A 20,240-nucleotide genomic window follows, 5' to 3' on the forward strand; every position below is an offset into this window, starting at 1 on the left:
CCAGAACTGCCAAGCCAAAATCAGAGTCCTGGCTGGAGCCCTGCTTCTCCAGCACAGTCACCAGCATCTGGCAGCTCTGAGTGGCAGCACTGGTGCATAAGTATGAACATTAAAAAATGCATTTAATTTTTTCATTCTTTCTTGTCCCTCTTGGTTTCAGCCCCACCTGCTCCTTTGCACCTTTTTAAGGTCACATCTCCTGTTTTGTTTTCCTCTGTCCTTCAGTATCACTGTTCTGATACAATCTTCAAGCCAGAGGATCAGGCTGGAGATTAGAATGAGCTGAAGTGTATCCAGATATTCCCTGTTCGCCTTCTCTCAGAGGAGAATTTCCTAAATATTTTGATAGCAAATCTTTGGGGGGAAAGACTCTGGTTGCCAGAGGAGTCCCACAAGGAATAAACCAAGTAGAAAAGCAGGCAAAGATCTCTTTTTATTATTATGATTTTGTTGTTTTCACTCCATCAGTGTTTACAGACATTAAAAACCTGCAGCACTGGAGGGAATTTTGCTCACCCCTTGATTGTTTTGCAGGAGTTCTGCTGCCCAGTGGCTGCATCCTCTGTAACCTCATTCATCAGATCAACAAATCTTCCCTTCTACTTCATGTGAAAAATTTGTGCACCCATAATTCCCTAAACCACTTAAAGCAGTGTTTCCTGGGAGGACACGGGCATTTGGTTTGCATTTGCTTTTCTGCCTCCTGCAAGCATCCATAGAGTTGCGATTTACACTATGTGTAAACCCTTGCTCAGCAGGATATTTTGGGAAGTGGGAGCCAAATTTGGTCTCAGTTTCTGCAGGAAAGGACACTCATGGCTGCTGCCCTTTAGAGTTATAATTTCAAGGAGGTTGGTGGTGGGTCTTTGATTATTTCTCCTCCTTTTTGCAGGGAACGGGGAGCTGAGCAACAAGGAGTTTGTTGCCATCATGAAGCAGCGCCTGATGCGAGGCTTGGAGAAGCCCAAGGACATGGGCTTCACACGGCTCATGAGGGCCATGTGGAAGTGTGCCCAGGAGACTGCGTGGGACTTCACAGCTCCCAAGCAGCAGTAGCAGGGTTGGGAAGGAGCACCCCCATTCCTTGGGTCAGCCCTGACACAGCATCAGGGGTGGCACCAGGCTCTGCAGAGCCCAGGCTGTCTGGTCACAGGAGGGTTTTGTCAATCTGAGTTAGAAATCCATGCCTGTTGTCCTTGCTTGCTGCTGGCTCCTTAATATTCCTCTCTTAGGAATAAGGAAAGGACTTTTACTGCCACCACCTCTGCTGTGTGATGTGTCCTGCTCAAGAGCTGGACCCCAAATCACCTTTATTTAATGCTATGGAAAAAATGGCACAGGGGTTATTTTGATTCTCAGATTGCTCCTCAGAAAAGCTGGGCAGTTCCCAGATTTCCTGGATCCCAGACCAGGATTTCAGCCAGCCAAAAGCTCTATGCTGCACCTGATGCAGAAGGGCAGCTAAAAGTAGTGGAGCAACCAGTTCTCCTGCCCTTCCTGCCTTGCACAAGGATCCTGCTGCAGGAGCTCCCCAATTGATTTCCTGAATGGAGAGCCCTCTCCGTGGGGAATTGTACTGGGAAGGGGCTGACGGGTGTCGTTTTGTGGGTGCTGTCCTCTGTAAAATATCATGTAAAGATGTTGCTCACAGCAGCCTGGCTCTGTCTCTTCATTGCTGCAGATCCTCCCCCAAGGCTGGGGCTGAGGCACTGAAGATGGGGTGTTTTGGAAGGGGAGAAACCCTGTGACTTTCCAGAGCTGGAAGAACAAAGGGGATAAATCACTCCTGCAGTACTTTCCTTCCCCAGCACAGGAAGGACATAGAACTACTGGAGAGAGTCCAGAGGAAGCCACCAAGAAGATCAGAAGGATGGAGCAGCTCTGCTATGAGGAAAGGCTGAGAGAATTGGGGTTGTTCAGCCTGGAGAGAAACTTCAGGGTGACCTAATAGTGGCCTTCCAGGAAGGAGGTGACAAGAACCGTGGACTGGGGATATTGACAAGGGACTCAAGTGCCTTGAAGTGGCACTTGAAGAGGGGAAGTGGTTTCCCACTGCCAGAGGGCTTAGATGCTACAGTAGGAAGAAATCCTTCCCTGTGATGGTGTGAGGCCCTGGCGCAGGGTATCTAGAGCAGCTGTGGCTGCCCCCAGATCCCTGGAAGTGTCTCAGGCTGGGCTGGACAGGGCTTAAAGCTGCCCTGAAATAGTAGAAGGTGTCCCTGCCCATGGCAGGGGGTGGCACTGGATGACCTTTAAGGTCTCTTCCGACCCAAACCATTGTAGGATTCCGTGGTTCATACAGGGATATTGATCCTGATCCCTCCAGCTAGAGTCACCTCCCTCGTATCTCAGCCAGAGCCTGCTCCTTTGGGGTGTTTTGGGTGTGGGTCACTGTGCTGTCACACACATCACACCCCACAGAACAAGGCAGGAGTGCAGGTTTGGCCCTTCCTGGCTGCAGCTGTTCTTCTCTGTCTCCTGCCTGTTGCCCATGGCCCGTCTCCAGGGATGTCACCTGTCTCTGGATTCTCTCCTTTGGAAGGAAGGTTGTTCCCGCCATTCCCGGTGCGATTGAACGTGAAACAGTGTGAAACAGCCCCGAGCAGCCTCTAGCGTCTCCTTCAGCCCATCCCGGGCACAGTCCCTGCAGCCAGGACCTGTTTCAAAGGCAGTAAACTCGGTAAAGGAGGAGGACTCTAATCTGAGAGAATTCCTGAAGGGGTTAATCCTTCCCTTCCGACCCCCCTCCGGGAGCAGAACCCGGGGGTGCCCTTTGGAATCCCCTCCTCCTGTTGGGGGCTGGCTGGGGCCACCCAAGTCTCTCCCCAGCAGGGAATCCCCGTCTCCCCTCACAAAACCCCGCTCTCTCTCGGCGCCTTCCCGGCGCCCCAAACACCTCGGCCCGCCCCGCCCGGCTGAGGGCAGGCCTCCTCTGACGTCATCATCCCGCGCCCGGCCCCGCCTCTCCGGCCCCCCGCCCGGCCGCCGCCGCCATGGAGTCGAACCGGGACGAGGCGGAGAGGTGCATTGGGATTGCGCTGGCCGCCATCAAGGCCAACCAGCCCGACAAGGCCCGCCGCTTCCTGGAGAAGGCGCAGCGCTTGTACCCCTCGCAGCGGGTCCGCGGTGAGCGCCGGGCCGGGGGCGCGGCGGGGGGCCCGGGGGAGCGCGGCCTGCGCGGCCGCCGCCGGGCCTGACCTCTCACCCTCACCGCGCTTGCGCAGTGCGCGCGGGGCACGCCGGGAAAACGAGTTCCTCCAGGGTCCCGGGGGGTGTCCCGGTTACTTGGGCCGCGGTACCGGCTGGGACCGGGTATCGATGTGCTCGGATCGGCTGCTGCCGGCCCGCGGCCTCTGTCTTTAGCGAAGGCTCCCAGTTAGAAGGGGGCCAGGAAGGGAAGGGGGATCTGCTCCGCGCTGCTGTGGGACCCCTGAGCCGCGGACACTGTAGGCGCTGCTGGTGGAGCAGCGCTGAGGGGGCGAAAGGAACTTGGCAAAGCGAAGGAGTAGTTCTCTTGGGGCTGCGAAAAGCCCTTCTCCTCCTCCTATTCCTCCTTTCCTATTCCTCGTATTCCTCTTTCTTTTCCCTATTATATTCCTTTCCCTACTCCTCCTCTTTTCCTGTTCGTCTCATCCTTATATTCCTCCTTTCCCTCTCCTAGTCCTTCTTTCCTATTCTTCCTCTCCTCCTCCTATCCATCTACTCCTGTTTCTGTCCCTCTCCTTCTGTTCCTCTCCTCCTCCTGTTCCTCTCCTCTTCCTGTTTTTCTCCTCCCTCGCCTGTTCCTCTCCTCCCTGTTCCTGCATTATGCTCTGTATTCCTTCTCTCCTCCTATTGCTCTAGTCCTCCTATTCCTTCTCCTCCTATTCCTCCTCATCTCCTCCTCATATTTATCCCCTCCTCCTCATCTTCCTCCTTTCGTTCTCTTGTTCCTCCTCCCATTCCTCATCCTCTCCTCTTCCTGTTCCTCCTTTAGCAGTAGTTGCCTGCTGTTTGCAGTCAGACAGGCCCTGGCTGAGCTCACGTTTTCACACATGTAACAAAATAATTCTCTTTGAAGACTTTCTGCCAAGATTTACGTTCGTTTTCGTAATTTCCTGAAAGCTTTAATTAACATAGGAAGTGGTTTGTGAAAGCAGCCAAACGCAATTCTTTACTTGCATGTTCTTGCAAGTAAAGAATTGCAAAATATTATGCAAAGGACTGTAGATTTAATTTTTTTTTTCGCTTTGACCTCGTCTGAGTTTGAATTCTTTGGCTGAGTTTTGCAGCTTGTTTGTCCCAAGGCTTCCTGTAATCCTCTTTTTTGGTGGCACTAGGCCTCTTCCCACTCCCTCAAACAGTGTTGTGCCTGTGGTGTGGTTTTCCTCTCCTCCCTTTCCTCCGGAATTTATACTTTGGTGAAATTACTGGGTAGGAAAAGTGACTTTTGGAGGAAAGCTGAGGCCTGGGGGCAGCAGGGCAGGTTAATGTTAAACACAATGTGCTAATTTGTGGCCAGATCCAACCACGTTTCTCATTCACAGACCCTTTACTCGATGCCCTGCTGGGTCTGGAGTTGGGAAATGCTGCCAGCCATCCCACAGTGCTCACTGAGTCTCTGAGGAGCTCCTGGGAAATCTTTTTCCCAGGAGTTACCAGGGTTTGGCAACACTCAGCAACATGGCCCTTGCTCAGCCAGTGCTGCAAACTCTGACCCTGGCTGGCTTTTTTGGGATCAGGGAGGGGTTCTGCAAGGGGATTGCAGCAGAAATCTCCTGTGTCAGAGCACGTTGGTGGAGGCACAGTCACACGCTGGTCACCTTTAAATGGGAGTTGGGGAAAATTTATCGAAGTTGGGCAGATGTTGGCTAATAAAGGAGGAAAAGTGCTCCATGGCACATGCTGGGGAGGAACTGAGTTGGCAGAACTTTGCACTCTCTGCTTCAGTAATCTCTGAATTTGTGCTGTGCTGGGGCAGCACAGAGGATGTAAAATGCATCAGGTTTGGGGCTGTAGAGCAAAATGGGGCTGTCCTGTGGTCCTCTGTGGATTTCTGTGGTTGGGTTTGGGTAATGCACTTTGAGCAGCAAGAGAGGGCAGGGTTCCACCCCTCTGCTCTGCTCAGGTGAGACCTCACCTGAGGAGTCCCTGGAGCCCAGCACAGGAGGGATCTGGAGCTGCTGGAGAGAGTCCAGAGGAGACCATGGAGTTGCTGAGGGGACTGGAGCACCTCCCCTGTGGAGTCAGGCTGGGAAAGCTGGGGCTGCTCAGCCTGGACAAGAGAAGGTTGTGTGGAGACCTCACAGCACCTTCCAGGATCTGAAGGGGCTACAAGAAAATTTAAGAGAGATTTCATCAGAAGCTGGAATGGCAGAGCAAGGGGCAATGGCATTACATTGCCAGAGGGCAGGGACGGGTGGGATATTGGGAAGGTTCCCTGGGAAGATGGGGAGGCCCTTGCACAGGGTGCCCAGAGCAGCTGTGGCTGCCCCTGGATCCCTGGAAGTGTCCAAGGCCAGGCTGGACAGAGCTTGGAGCAGCCTGGGACAGTGGGAGTTGTCCCTGCCCATGGCAGGAGTGGAATGCGGTGGGCTTTGAGATCTCTTCTGACCCAAACTCTTCTGGGATCCAGATCCCCTGGTAAGCTGAAGGGAACTAAGCCCCAAGCAGCAGGAAGGGGGATAGGTGAGGGAACAGCCTCGTGAGGTAAAATTTAAAATCACCTGGCAGATTGCTCTGGGTTTGGAAGGAACAAAACCTAAGACTATAATTCAGTGAACACTGAAGCATTGGGAATATGAGAGAGAAAAGAATTTATTTTTCTAAAACAAATTATTTTTAAATTTGTGAAGCCCCCAGGCCCAAAAGCTCATCCAGTGAGTTACTGCTCCTTAGCCCACTGTCCTTTTCATCCCTCATCCTATATTGACTTTTGGATTACTGAGTGGATTTTTCTGCCCCCTCCAAGCACTGGGGCCAGATAAGATATCTTAGCTCATCTCTTGGCCTGCAAATGTTGTTTGCACTTGCCTAAAGAAGGTGATACCCCCATAGTGCAAGGTCAGTAGTGTGCAATCCGTGGGAGGAGGTGAAACGTCCTTCTCGGTTCTAGGGTCTGGATAAAGGACTGCAAGCTCAGGATACTGGGGCTTGTATAAATATCCTGGGCTGGGTTTCACTGTAGCATGTGTGCCTGTTCTTTTTAATGGGGGTGAAGAAATCAGTCTGATGCTTGGTTTAAAAAGCAGTTTTAAAAGACAGTGCTGTGCAGCTGCCGGGGACATGCATGATGGAAAGATGCTTGGAGTCTCCCTCCATTGTGTCACCTGGGTGGTTAGGCCAGGCCTGGGTGTTTGTCCCCTCTTGGCTGGAGTGGGTGGAAGACAGTGCCCGAGCCTTGCCAGGAGGAAGAGAAAAGGGAAGGTGAATTTATACACGCCAGTAAGTGAGAGGGAAGATGGTTTTCACAGCTGCTCCAAATCCGTAGGTAGCGGCAGGAGAACAAAGCGCCCGTGTGACTCCTGGGAAGAGCTGGCAGCCAGCAGTGCTGCGGCTCTGTCCCCAAAAGGGGAGTGTCCCTGTGGGATTGGCAGCCTACAGAATTATTTTCTAAGCTCTCTAAAGATATAGCATTGTCACATCACTTCCCCAGCACTATAGGCTCTCAAAGACAGGAGATAAAGAGGAATGATACACTTTATAATGTGCTAGAGGACAAATTTGGACATGCTTTGCTGTCAAGGAGAGGTGGACGGGGAAAAAAAGACAGGGATACGTTGCTTTGCTGATCTGATGTGGCTCCTGGACTGTCTGTCTGGGTGGTGTGGGGTTTTTATGGAGGTTGCATGTGTTGGGAGAAGCAAAATGTCTTCAGGAGTAGCCCTCACACCTGGGTGAGAAGCAACAGAAGCTGAAAGATTAAATGGGAGGAAAGGTGAGGGTCTTCCTGGGGAAGGATGGGGAGGTCTTGGGAACGTGGCAGAGATGAAGAGGAGTCTCTTCATGGGAGAGCTGGAGGGGCAGGTTGATCTTGGGGCTTTCTTCTCTATGTTTTTGTTTCTCTCCTTTCAGTTCTGCTTGAGTCACTGAACAAGAACGAGCAGTCGGCCAATGGCCAGTCCCAGTCCAGGGAGTCCACAAACCCTCAGTTCAGGAAAATGAGCGGGGACTTCCCGTCAGCCAACGGAGAGGCTGGAGGGGAGGCCCCCAAGGGCTACACTCAGGACCAGCTGGATGCAGTCAAGAGGTTTGTGCACAGCTCTCAGGGGCATTTGCTTGACTTTATCACGTGGTACCAGTCTGCTTTTCACAGTATTTTAAAGATTTCAACTTTGAACCATATAGAATAGTGTTAAGAGCATGCCCAGGAGGATTTATAGCTCCAGCAGCCCTGGTATGCAGCTGGGTTGGGTTTGCTCATTTTCCCAGCCCTGTTTCAAGCTTCCCTGTATTCCCTTCTCCCATTTGTCCATCCTGGAAGCTGAAAGACTGAACTGCAGGTGTGGTCAGTTGGTAAACTTTGTTTAAGGTTATGGGCACGGCCTTAATTGTGCAAGAACCGCTCCAAGGGACTTGCAGGAATGTTTGTTACATCATCCACTTCTCCAGAAACCTAGCCTGCTGGATTCTGTCTCATCACGTGAGAAGCAGAAGCCTTGGCTGGGCTGAGCGTGCCCAGGAAGAGCTGGGCTGCACACCCGGGGCTGCTTCCTCCTTTCTTCTCTGGAATTCAGCTGATGGAAGTTTTAGATCTGGGCATTAGCTGAGGAGAGAGAGAGAGAGGGGGGAAAAGGCCAATACCCTTCAGGTGCTGTAGGCCTTCCCAAACAGCCTCCAACACATGAACATGACGAATGTGAAGTTTATTTGTCAATCACATATCTGTGTGGGTCTGAGGAGAGGCCTTTCCACCTCCACTGGCCCGACTCGTTCTGTGCTGGTCCTGCCGGCACAGCCGGAGTGAGTCGGAGCAAACAACTGGGTCACCCTCTGAGCAGCAGGGCCTGAGGAATCCAGAGATCCCTGAGCAACAGCCATCGAAACTGTGCTGCCTGAAAAGTCCCAGAGCTGACCAGTATTCAAGGCAAAGAAGTTTTCACTCCTAGAACTCAGTGTCCCTGTTTGCTCCCCTCTTCCCTGGCAGGGTAAAGCAATGCAAAGATTACTATGAAATTCTGGGAGTCAACAGAGAAGCTTCTGATGAAGATCTGAAAAAGGCCTACAGGAAACTGGCCCTGAAGTTCCACCCGGACAAGAACCATGCACCGGGGGCCACGGAGGCGTTCAAAGGTAAAGCCAGCTCCAGATTTGTGGTTTTCCCCCAACTCACTGAGCTGGGCTTGTGGAAACCCTTAAAAGCCACCCCACTGAGTCAGGCAGAGTGAAATAAAGCTGCTCTTTGTGAAGTTGTCTCCCTTCAGAGCTGGTCATGTCATGACCAAAGTATGAGCTTAAAACAATAAACACAGGTTGGCACGGGTAGGATTCACCTCTGTTGGTTGGGCAGGGAGAAGCCTTCCTTCTCTTTCTCCCAGCAGCCCTTCCCTATATGTTGCTCCAACCTCGTGCCTCGCTGCTCAGGAGGGAATTCTGTCAGGATTAACCCAGTTAACCTCTGCAGCACCAGAGGCAGACACAGGGTTCACAGACTCCTCAGGAGAAACGTTCCAGCAAACCCTCAACCATTCGTGGATGGAATTGGTGGATAGAAATCCCAAGTGGAAATTTCTAGGGTGGAACTGCAGCAGCTGTACAAATGAGCCCAGCCAGAACTCAGGAAAGGATCTCTGGTTCTGCTGCAAAGAGCCCAATTCTCAGACCCTCTCTATAAATGCAGCAGGGATGTTTCCTGGGTAATAAGATACCTTAAAAATGGAGTAATTTTCCAAGAGAGATGCTATTGCTTGGAACATATAATCCCATTTTCCCCTGCAAGCTGTGGAAGTTTGATTATTGTCATTGGGCTAAACACAGAATTCCTTGGTGCCAGTTGTACAGCACTGGTTTGGAAGCCACTTAAATAGTCTGATTCTGGCCACTTTTTAGAAGGAAATTTTTTACTCAAGACTGTGCTGGCACAGGCTGCCCAGAGAAGCTGTGGATGCCCCATCCCTGAAATTTTTCGAGGCCAGGTTGGATGGGGCTTGGAGCAACCTGTGATATTGGAAGGTGTCCCTGTCCATGGTAGGGGGTGGAATGAGAGGGTCTTTAAGGCACCTTCCACCCCAGAGCAGCCTGATTTTGCGAGTGAAATGCATGAGGCCTTTGCTGGAGCAGGGCTGGCCTGATGTGAGTGTACTGGTACAGTATTCAGATGAGCTCCTCAAAGACGCAAATTCAGCAGTAAAAGTCTTAGGTAAGGTTTGTTCAAGCCTTTTAAGACTTAAATCCTTCCCTGCTAAGTGTTAGCAAATAGTGACTGACCCCCAGCTACTTGGGAGAGCCTGTGCTGTTGTGGGGGGCAGCATCTGCACACAGCTATCAGCTCTGCCTGTGCAGAGCTGCTGCTCCACAGCTCATCCTTGGATCCCTCAGTGGCCAAAGGCAGGTTTCCTCACCTGTAATCTTGAATAATGATGTTTGCCCAAGGCTTTGGCAGGAGTTACGTGCCAGAAGTGGAGCGTTAAGCAAAGTGCCCTTTATCCCCCACTGTGGGGTTATCTCCTCCAGGCCTTGCCTCCATAGCTTCCTGTCCTTCAGCCCGAGCTGAGCTGGAGTCCACCAGTTTGGTTCCAGAGGGTGAAGGGGGAAACATGCCCTGCTGTGAGGATATGAGTTAATTTTTCCTTATGTTGATGTATTAGCTGAAGTCTTGGCATTTGCCTTCTCAGGGACCGCTGATAAGGTGCTGCATCTTGTGCTGAGCCCGTGTCTCAGTTTACAGTTCCAGCTGGCTGCAGGCTGTCTTGTGGCAGATCTGCATCACTACCTGTCTGCTCTTGGAAAAAGCCTTGAGCCTGGGTTCTTGGAGCTGAAATCCTGCTTTGGAATGAGGCATTTCTTGGGCTTTGTCAGCACAAAATCAGGCAGTGAGCCGCTCCGTTGTCATTGCTTCCCTTGTTCTTTCCAGCTGTGTGGTTGATACACTCAGTCAGTCCTTGTCCACCAGCTTCCCTGCCTGGCTCTAGAAATGTTTGCTCTGGGTTCACTAATTATAACCAAGAAGGAGGAGTATATTGACATTACATCCTCTGCCCTCCAGATCTCCACTCCAAGAAGAAACCATACACCTCCATCCCACCATGGGGAAAATGTTGAATCTTAAAGCTGATACCCTCCAAAAGGGCACGTTATCCCCCTTTCTCCCCTTTCCCATCCCTTTTGCCCCTGCCTTTTACACACCAGGCAGCTGCTGCCATGGGCATTTTGGGTCCTTGTGACGCAGGGAGGCCTGGGGTGGATTGGTACAGAGGGAATGTGTGGAGAGGTGAGTACAGTAATAGGAGGGTGGCAGGCAGACATTTTGGGAAAAGGGCTCAAACTCCTGAGGCTTTAAGGAGAGGGCACCGGGGACCTGGCAGGGTTTAGTTCCAGCCTCACAGGCACTGGTTAACAGCCCTTGTAATTATGCACTTTGCATGTGGCATCTGGAAGTACTGAAACTCATAACTGATGGATGCAACTTCTGGCTAATGTTTCCTTAGCAGTTTTTATGGAAAGTTTTAAAGTCTCTTTCAGGGATTCAGGCTGTACTTAAATTCTTTGCCGTTCTAGTTTTAGGCTCTGACATTGAATTCCCTTAATGCCACTTTTGAATAAAATTTGTCAACTAAAGTTTTATTTCCCTACACATCTGACTACAGCTGAAAGGTTTCTCTGAGGACATGCACCAAATCCTTGTCAGTCATATCATATCTCCTTCATTTGAATTAATAAAGGAATTTTTCACCGAGTATGGTTTCCTCCTGTCTGGCTTTGCCCGAGACATGTGCCAGGTACCTGTTGCAAAGACGTGGGTAGCTGAGGTAGCTCTTGATTTGTACAAGGACAGAGGCAGATCCTGGCAGTTTGCAGGGCTGTGGGTGGGAGAAAGGAGCTAACTGCTTGCTCCCTGTGCGTGTTCCTGCAGCCATCGGGAACGCGTATGCGGTGCTGAGCAACCCTGAGAAGAGGAAGCAGTATGACCAGTTTGGGGACGAGAAACTCAACCCCATGCGCCACGGACACAGCCACGCCGACTTCCACCGCGGCTTCGAGGCCGACATCTCCCCAGAGGACCTCTTCAACATGTTCTTTGGCGGTGGTTTTCCTTCTAGTAAGCACCTTCCAACCTTCTTTCCTTGTCTGGGGCCTCATTCTTTTGGCATTGGCACGGTGCAGTTGAGGTTTATTGGGCAGTGCAGGGGTTGCTGGGCTTGGTGAAGGGGGAGTTCTCCTTCACATGTGGCTTAAACACCTCGAGTTTCTTAAATTGTTCATCTTTGGAGAACTCAGCAGCCATCAGAGCTGGACTTCTTCCCAGCCTCAGGTGTTTGTTGGCAGGCTGGCAACATCAGCTGCTGTTAGGTTGAATGCTAGAACAAAAAAGTGACTTGTTTTAAGGGTCATTGTGAAAATAATCCTGTTTTGAGGAAGGCTTTTCTGCCTGGTGGTTTTGAAGTTTAAATCTATTTATCAGAGCAAACTGTGGTAATACCTGGGTCTTGTTCTTAATCTCTGCTCTGCCATGCAGCTGGAACAGGTTCTCCAAGATGAGTGGCCACTTCCTTCTCTCCCCTGTGTCCCATTAAAAAAAGGAAAGTAATATTTCTATAGCATAATTTAGACCTTGTGAATTGAAAAAGAAATCTGCCTCCTGTCTGTCCACAGTGCTGATCATGGCTTGGGGAGCAGGAAAGAATCTGTTCCTTTACTTGCTCAAAAGACACAGATTCCATGTAAGGAGAAAGGTATTTTGGAAGATTCCTTTGTATTTGTTCCAGTCATATCTGACTGAAAGTGGACACAGGGCTTTTTGACCTCTGTAGACCAACTTGAAAAAAAAATTTGGTTTCAGTTAAGAAAATTCACTCTGGTAGCTCTTTCTGGAATCTAAGCACTAACACCCCAACACCAATGATTCAAAGGCATCTGGAAGCCTTTTGCAGCATTCATGCTCTGCCTCGCAGAGAGGCTAAGCTACTCCTGCGAAAACAGCATGTTGCTATTTTAGCTCAGTCTCTTTTTGCCTTTCTCACTGTCCCGAGAGAATTGAGGGCTGTTCTCTCAGCCTGGCTCCCTCTGCAGCTGTAGCTTTGACATTTAAAACAAGACACGGAAAACATACTTTGTTTGCAGGGTGGGAAAAACACCAGAATTATTTCTGTTTGTAACTGGTTTTAATCTATTCCATCAGAAGGGAGAAGGCCTGTGCAAGGTATTCTCGCTCTGTAGCTGACCCTGCTTTGGGCGCGGAGGTTGAACCTCCTGAGGTCACTTCCAAGCTGAGTTTTCATACAATCCTGTGAAATTTTATGGAAGGAGCTCTCTGCCCACTCTGCACTCAAACCATCTTAGGAATACTCCTGTTTCAGCCTGTATGCAGGCAACCTGGATCATGGCCACCTTTTGTGGTCCCTCCCTGGCCAGCCAGGAGTACCCTCCGCACTGTGACTTTGGAGTAAGAGTTTCCTTCTTCCTGCAGGTAATGTTCACGTGTACAGCAACGGCAGGATGAGATACACCTACCACCAGAGGCAGGACAGGCGGGAGCACCAGGGGGATGTAAGTGGAAAACCTGCTGGGATCCAGGAGGCTGGAGCTTTTCCCAGCACATCGTTGGGAGCTGGTTCCTGTGGCTGGCTTGTGAAACACTCCAGCTCAGTGCCACCCCCGAACAGAAAGCTGGAGTCAGGGTTATGGCTGTTGTCTGGGCAGAGTCAGTTTTATTGTAAAAAAAACAAACAGGAACTTCCTGAGTATTTTTTTTTCTCAAGTTTAAAGGTGGAACTGAGGGGAGCTCAGGAAGTGAGGGAGAGGGGGAATTACCTTCATCCATCCAGCACTGAATACTGAAAAGGAGAGAAGGCTATCCATAAAACCAGTCCTGCTCACTCGTTTGCTCTAGAAAAACAAACTGTGGGCATGAGGCTTCTGTAATTCCTTCCCAAGGCTCCCCCTGGCAGTCCCCTCTGCCTATTGTCACATCCAGAGAAGGGCCAGGGGGTTTGGGCCTTCAGAATCACACTGGCCTGTGGGCTGCTGGGTTCACTGCAGCTATTTTGGGTCACTCCCTGTGAAAAGCAGGAGAGGGGAGGATGTGTTAGAGCACAGGGAGGGAGGGAGGGAGAGCAGTGCCATGGGATCCTTGTCCAGCTGTATGGGTGGCACTCCACTGTGTGTTTCTCTTCCCTCAGGGTGGCCTGGGGCTGTTTGTCCAGCTGATGCCCATCCTCATCCTGATCATCGTGTCTGCTCTCAGCCAGATGATGGTCTCCAGCCCACCTTACAGTTTGAGCCACAGGCTGTTAGTACCCATTCCTCTAAAACTTACCCGTATGGGGAGGGGGTGGCTCTGGAGGGGTGTGATGGGGCAGGGTCCTTGGCTTTATTCTTTGTGGCTTGCTTTATTTTTTTGCTTTATCTCCTGACCCTGTTTCTCCTGCTGCCGGTGAAGTCGTCATGGTTCTCAGACTTGTGTGAGATACAGGACACAGGGAAAGTTGGAGGGAGCTCACTTCCCTAATGGAGAGAGTTCCTTGTCAGGGACCTTCTGCAGTCCATACCCAGAGCTGTGTCTGTCATGGAAAGGGACAGAAAAAATGGTTTGGGGAGGCTGTAGCCCAGCACCGAAATCCCATATGGAACTAATTGAGGTGTAGAGTCAGAGTGTGAAAAACAAAAGCCATGTTCTCCATGAAAACCTTTGTACAACACAGTAGAGGAAGAGGATAAGGAATAAAAGACAGTCACAGAGAAATCTCATTTCTGAACTCTCATCTTGCCATGAAATAGCTTTGGCCAGACATTTAGAATGCAAAAGTGAAACTGCTCTGTTCTAGATCCTGTGGAAATACCCCCATCTGCTCCCTCTGGTGACTAATGGAATGTGTCCTTATTCTTAGTCACTTTGCAGTGCTAACAAAGAGTGGGAAAACAGGCTTGATTTCTGTCTGCTTGCATCATTCTTGGCAAAATCTTAATACGTGTTCAGTGCAAGTTCCTTATGTGCATTTAGAGAGGGCAGACCTGGTTGCAGCCTGGGGTTCCTGCCTGTTTTCATAGGTAGCAGTGTTTGCCATTGATCATAGAATCCCAGAAGGCTTTAGATTGGAAGTACCTTAAAATTATCTTGTTCCATTCCCCCCAGCCATGGCCATAGACACCTCCCACTAGACCAGGTTGCTCCAAGCCCCATCTAACCTGGCCTTGAACAATTCCAGGGGAGGGGCGTGAAGTTAAATACTATAAAACCCAGATTAGCCTTCAGATTCATAGTAAAGACTGTGACATTGGTGCTTAGGACCAAAAGATGGGATGGGTTTTGCGCAGCTAAGGATTATTCTGAGAGGGTGAAGGGCATTGAGCTGTGATTTCCACACCTGGTATTTAGCATTGTAAAACTAAGCATTATACACATACATCAGTTTCCTTTATACTGGTGAAGAGTCTGTGGCGTGAGAAGACACCGAAGGGAGGACAGTGTTTAAGTGGGCAGGGATTTGCTTCCATCCTTGCCAGCTGCCAGAGGAAGCCATCCCTGAGCCCCAGATGTTTCTCTGCCACCCCATTCCCTGTTCCCTGTGCTGTCCCTGTGTCTGCATGCTCAGGTAACAGCAAGCAACCAGATTTCCAAACCTGGGCTTGCACGAGGTTGGCAAATGAGCTCATGCAGCCTCCCGAGCAGCCAGAGTGTTTGAGCTGGAGTGAGGTGGTGCAGTGCCGGCAGGAGGAGCTGCTGGATCACCCACTGCCAGCTCCTCTGCTGGCAGTGAAGGGAAAGCTGAGCCCAGTGAGCAGGGGAACAGAAGCTTTGAACTCAGAGATTTAAATGCCACTTCTCCATAGTCAAGCTGTCACTGAGGAGGGCAGAGTCCTAAAGAACCACTGTTCTTTACAAATTTGCCTTTGTAAATCCCTTTCAAAAAGGATCTTCCTGCTGGAAGAGCTGCCTGGCTGTGGGCCTAATTGTTACTGTTCAGTAACACCTCGTGTAATTGGCCTGACTTAATTGCATGTCTGACTGCAGGTGACAGGTTTCTTATGCCCTGATTTTCATGCTTTACACCTCGGTGTGCTGCTGCAGCCCTGCCATTGCCAGTGCTTCTGTGAGAGCATGCTCTGTAGTCCATCTTGATCCAGGAGAGCAGTGTGAACTTTGGGAGAGCTCAGGGCCCTGTCTTGACAGGAAAAGGAGTGAGCTTGGCTTTTCCCAGGCTGCACCTCTGCCTTGAGAAATCCCAGCAGAGCTCTGTGCTCCTGTTCATTCCATTCAGTTACCCAGCCCTGGGCCTTGGGGAAACGTGCAGGAGTCTTGGGATCCCACCTGTAAACTCTGATAACAGACTGAAGGGTGAGCTGGATGAGTTAATGTTTATACCTGCCTTAAGAATCAGGCTGGCTTTCAGTGCAGCAGCAGCTGATATTTATTACGAGGAACTTCTGGCACATCTCCAGGTGGAGCCGTTCCTGGCAAATCCAGCATCTGGGCCCAGCTCCTGTGTTACAGCTCACACACACACCCTTGGGAGGATCTCTAGGTTTGCTGGGCTGTCAGGGGAGGCAAGAGCAGGGCTTTGTCTGAAATGCAAATGCACAGGGCCAGGGGAGGAAGAGATTTCCTTCTGGAAGGTGCTTTCTGTGCTGGTTGATGCAGGCCAGGGCACAGAGTGGGTCCCACTCTGTGAATGGAGGAAATCACCAATTTAATAATTTAATGAAAAATCCAGGGAACATTTTATTTTAAGTTGGTTTAGGCCCTGGACCATGTGTCTTGGAGTTATGTCTGTATTCAGAGCTCTGCCAACCTTGCTGGAGGCGTGGCAGCTTCTCTGTCCTTGTGTTGGTGGTTGGTTTCCACTAGAAATGCTGCTCCATTCCAACCCTCCAAGCCTGTGGCTGGTTAGGGGTGAGGGATGTTTCCTGCCATTTGGAATCATGTCACCTGAGCTGGGGGCTTTGCTGTGCCTTTAAGACATGTCCTACACTGTTGTGCTCTTGTCCCTGCCCCAGGTCTGTGGGTCACACACAGAAGAGGGTCACAGAGCACTTGAAAGTCCCCTACTACGTGTCCGAGAGCTTTGCCGAGGAGTACACGGGCACGAACCTGAAGAACGTTGAGCGGAGCGTGGAGGACGACTACATAGCAAACCTTCGGAATAACTGCTGGAGGGAGAAGCAGCAGAGTGAGTAGTGAGGGCTCAGGAGCTGTTCCATGGGGTGGCTTTGGAAGTGTCTTTGACTGGGGACGAAGTCGTGCTAAAGTTATGCTTCAACACGGTGCCAGCGCATTTCCTGTGTTGTTGGCTTTGTTTTTTTCAGTCTATGACTTCATGACAGGCCAGGTATGTGGGGGTTTTTTGTTTTGTTTTGCTTTTTAATGCTGCTGCAGAACTGGTCGGACAAGAGCTGTGCCCTGCTGTGTCAGCAGGATACCTCTGATCTCCAGGGGAGGGGGAAGGTAGAGGCTGTGGGATCTCTGATAGCCCTGTGTAATACTTCAGCTGGTCAGGGATGGTGTTGGAAAGTCTGCTGCCCATGGTGTCATGCATCCCACATCCCACCCCTGCTTTGAGGGCTGTGGGGGCTGCCCGGGCAGATGATGCAGCCAAATATCCTGGTGGCAGAAGGTGGTGAGGGCAGCGAGTCCAGGGACAGCCCTGACTTCTGTGATGGTCACAGGTCTTGGAGCAGTGGCCGGGGAAGGATTTCAGCACTGGAATGCTGGAGGGGCTGCGATCCCTGGGCAGTGCCAAAGCCTGGAGCCCTGCTGGGGTAACCTTTGTGTGGGCTGCCCGTGCACCTCCTGGGACCGGAGACAGGTTCCCTTGGCTTTTCCCGGGATGGATGAGCTGTCAGCAGCTCTTACGCCCATCCTGTCCTGAAGGGCGTGGGGCATTTCCTCATCCTCATCCTTTTCTTCACCTTGGACAGCTGGAGGTGCCTCCTGTTGCCAGCAGAGGGAACAGGGGGAGCAGGGCCTGCTGGGGGAGTCTCTTCCAGGGGGGCATTCCTGACGCTGGGCTTTTCCCTTTGCAGAGGAAGGCTTGTTGTACCGGGCACGCTACTTCGGGGACTCGGATCTGTACCAGCGGGCACAGAAGATGGGCACCCCCAGCTGTAGCAGACTGTCAGATGTCCAGGCCTCCCTGCACGGATAGTCCCAGCACAAGTACGGGCCGGGAGCAGGGAACTCTCGGGAGCAGGGAACCCTGGTGCTTTGATCACTGAAATCCCTGATTGAGACACAGACCTCCAGGAGTGTCCCCGGGGTGCACATGCACAGGCCTCCCCTCCGAGCAGCGCTCCCTCCTTAATCAGGAATTGATTTGGTTTAGTTTGCATGTTGGCACCCTCGGCTCTCTCCAGGCTCCCTGTTTTCTCTGCCCTCTAGGAACAGGGCAAAATCCCTCGGTGAGGTTGGAAGTTTCTTGGGTGCTGTGGCATCCAGCCCCCACGTTTTCACGAGCCCTTGTTTTTGGTTGCTTTGTTGCCCGTTTTACTGGGAAAGCTGTTATCCCTGGCACGTGAAGCAACATGGTGACAGGGAATGGAGTCCCTCCCACCCAACAGATGTTCCTTGTACCCCCCTCCCGTTGCCTTCCCATTCAAGGAGAACAAAGCAAATGGTCCCAGCAGGTTGTAGAAGTAAACTACTACTGGGTTAAACTGGCAATCAAAGTAAACGAAGCTGGGGAAGGGTCTGGAAGATTTGGGGGTTGGAGAGCTTGGATTAGAAAACACATGTGAGACCCATGTGCTGGGAGAACTGTACCAAAATAATGAAAAAAAATTGCCACAGGGTTTGGAATGCTTTTTGGGCTGATTTAACCTAGCAGGTACTGCTGGGCTGGCTGTGAAATGTGCAGATCCTACTACCCCAAAATCAACTGAACACAGGATTTCTGTAGAAGAACTTGTGGGTGAAGCTTGTACCAGGTGTTGTGAGGATACCATTCCAGCTCACAGGAACTCCTTGAGGATGTCAGCCATTGAGCTGCTTGATTTTCACTTTTGGGGGTTGTTTTCCTCAGCATCTGAAAGTCTGGCCTTTAAAGCAAATCGTCTGGGGCCCGTTGGGCTTTTTTATGGGTGTATCCTGGTTTTGGATCCGTTCTTACCTTGATCCGGCTGCTCTCTCATTTGGATGGCTGTGCCTCTTCTGGTGTTAATTACCTGCTTTTCTTTAATTCCCTCCCTGCACCCCTGGTCTGGAAGGAGCCTGGAAAAGCTGCTGCCTGTGCTGTGGGGTGGGGAAGGAAGGGGGAGTCACAGATTGTCCGGAGACTGACACCGCTGCTGCTTTTGTTCCCAGAGCGTTGAAATGCCTGAAGACTTTTGGGGAAGTGCACTGAGCCGAGGTGACAGACTCTGCTATTTAAAAAGAATCAAACCTTATCTTAAAAACGGAATTGGAGAATTAGCAACGCACAACTGCCCCTCTTCCTTCTCTCTGCCTCTCTCTGACGATCGCAGGCAGCGCTTGGGACAGGAAATCCAGCTCTCCGTCTTCCTTCTCCCCTTCCAACACCGCTGGCGTGCTCCCAGGATCCCACAAGGATCCCACAGCCCCTGGAACAGACACACAGAGTGTAAAATAACCCACACTAACTGCAGAAGCCGTGAAGCAGAAGGAGACCCTTCGCCGCTGCCAATGGAGAGAGGAGTGGGACGATTTGTTGATAAAAGAAGACACAAAAGAAAAAGAAAAGAAAATATAATCTATTTAGCATTAATTTATAGCTGTATATATGTTGTACTTTTAAACTATGCAGGGGTTGGATGATTAAATTATTTTGATTTTTGCCCGTTCTGGGGAGCAGGTCAGCGGGAAGCCTCTTCCCAGGGTGTCTCTCTCCGCAGCACTTTCCTGCCTGGAAAACAGAGATCCCTTTGCAGTCGCTGTGCTTTGCTCCTGGGAGGACGTTCTGCGGATGGGGACGTCCATACACCTGCCCTGGGGGATTTGATATAACCAAATCCCACATGTGCAGGGGGTCCCGGGGGGAGCCCGTGCAGAGCTGTGGATCTGCAGCGTCGGCAGAAGCCGCGGGGTCAGCTGAGCGCCGGCGTCGCTCAGCGTGGGAAAGATTGTCCTGGATGGATTTTGCTCGTCAGTCTTTGGTTAATTTGTGCACGTAACTCCTTTTTCTGCAGAGTCTGCTGGAATTCTGCCTGGTAATCAGCGCGCTCCTGCAGAGAGGGCTTTCCATCGGCCTCGCCCTTTGTTGGGAGGTTTTGTGCCATGTCCCACGCTCGGGTGCCTCACCCGCCCACCCACCTGTGCAGCCTGGCCCTGGCCTTCACACCCCGGCTCGTGTTTCCTGGAGGACACCTGCAAAACACCACACATCCGTAACGTCTGTTGGAAGTTCTGCTGGGGGAGATCAGGGGGTGTCTGATCTGCCCTCCCCACCACGGGCAGGACTGGTGTGAGGCAGCTCCAGGTGAGGAGCCATCTCTTGGAAGCAGAGCCACCTCCCATGGAATAAACTGGAGTTTTTAAATTTTTTTTATTTTTTTTTCCCTGCTCTGCAGCTCATTTGTGTCTAAAGACATTTCCAGTGAAAACCATCCCCTGGCACGGTCAGGGGAATGAATTGGGAGCACGGCAGCTCCCAGGTGGGCTGGCAGAGGAGGTTTCATCCCATTGTCCTTAGGAATCCATGCACTCTGTCTTGGCTGTTTATTTATTTTGTGAAATCTCAGCCTCCCGTTGGCTGCAAGCCCTGTTATCCCACAGCCACCGTGGCTTGGACCTGATTTTAAGGGGTTTTATTCTTTTTATTTTCTTTTTCCTAATGGTTCCTCCACTTTCAGAAGAAATTGGGTGGAAGCTCAGGATTGGAAATGGCGCTCAATAGAGGCACAGGGATGATGGGGACGGGGTTAAACCAAAATCCTGCTCACAGAAGGAGCTGGATGTGTTTCCCAATGGCATTCCCTGCCCGGAGCCAGCCCGCCAAAACCTTCAGGTTATTTTTCCTGGTAGATACCCACGGATCATAAGGAGGAGGGAGAAGGTGTTGATCCCAGTGGATGCTCACAGAGGCTGTAGCTCTTGATTTAGAGTTAATTATACAATTGTACATCTATAAATAAACGTTTATAATGTGAAAGGC

General features: G+C 51.0%; 2 protein-coding genes across 4 annotated transcripts in view; both read left to right on the top strand.

The window, feature by feature from the left end:
* The window catches only part of MICU1 (mitochondrial calcium uptake 1), an 84,488-nt gene extending 82,835 nt beyond the window's left edge, over positions 1–1,653 (top strand). The window contains exon 14 of the mRNA XM_066324290.1: positions 893–1,653. Within this exon, the coding sequence (XP_066180387.1) occupies positions 893–1,056 (164 nt within the window). The 3' untranslated portion in view covers positions 1,057–1,653. The remainder of the gene's footprint in view (positions 1–892) is intronic.
* A 1,295-nt stretch (positions 1,654–2,948) lies between these two features.
* On the top strand, positions 2,949–20,237 carry DNAJB12 (DnaJ heat shock protein family (Hsp40) member B12). 3 transcript variants are annotated; one of them, XM_066324262.1, is made up of 9 exons: positions 2,949–3,126; positions 7,054–7,228; positions 8,126–8,271; positions 11,051–11,236; positions 12,605–12,684; positions 13,317–13,426; positions 16,132–16,304; positions 17,158–17,290; positions 18,434–20,237. In XM_066324262.1, the coding sequence occupies exons 1-8, from the start codon at positions 2,994–2,996 to the stop codon at positions 17,277–17,279; spliced, it is 1,125 nt and encodes a 374-aa protein (XP_066180359.1). In that variant the 5' UTR covers positions 2,949–2,993; the 3' UTR covers positions 17,280–17,290; positions 18,434–20,237. The 3 variants fall into 3 exon arrangements, with proteins under 3 accessions (XP_066180359.1, XP_066180361.1, XP_066180360.1); XM_066324264.1 differs by having other exon boundaries at positions 2,964–3,126; positions 17,158–20,237; XM_066324263.1 differs by lacking the exon at positions 2,949–3,126 and adding an exon at positions 5,658–6,916 and having other exon boundaries at positions 17,158–20,237.
* Positions 20,238–20,240: the final 3 nt, after the last annotated feature.

This window comes from Sylvia atricapilla, chromosome 8, assembly GCF_009819655.1.
Source record: "Sylvia atricapilla isolate bSylAtr1 chromosome 8, bSylAtr1.pri, whole genome shotgun sequence".
In the NCBI taxonomy this organism is placed as follows: Eukaryota; Metazoa; Chordata; class Aves; order Passeriformes; family Sylviidae; genus Sylvia; species Sylvia atricapilla.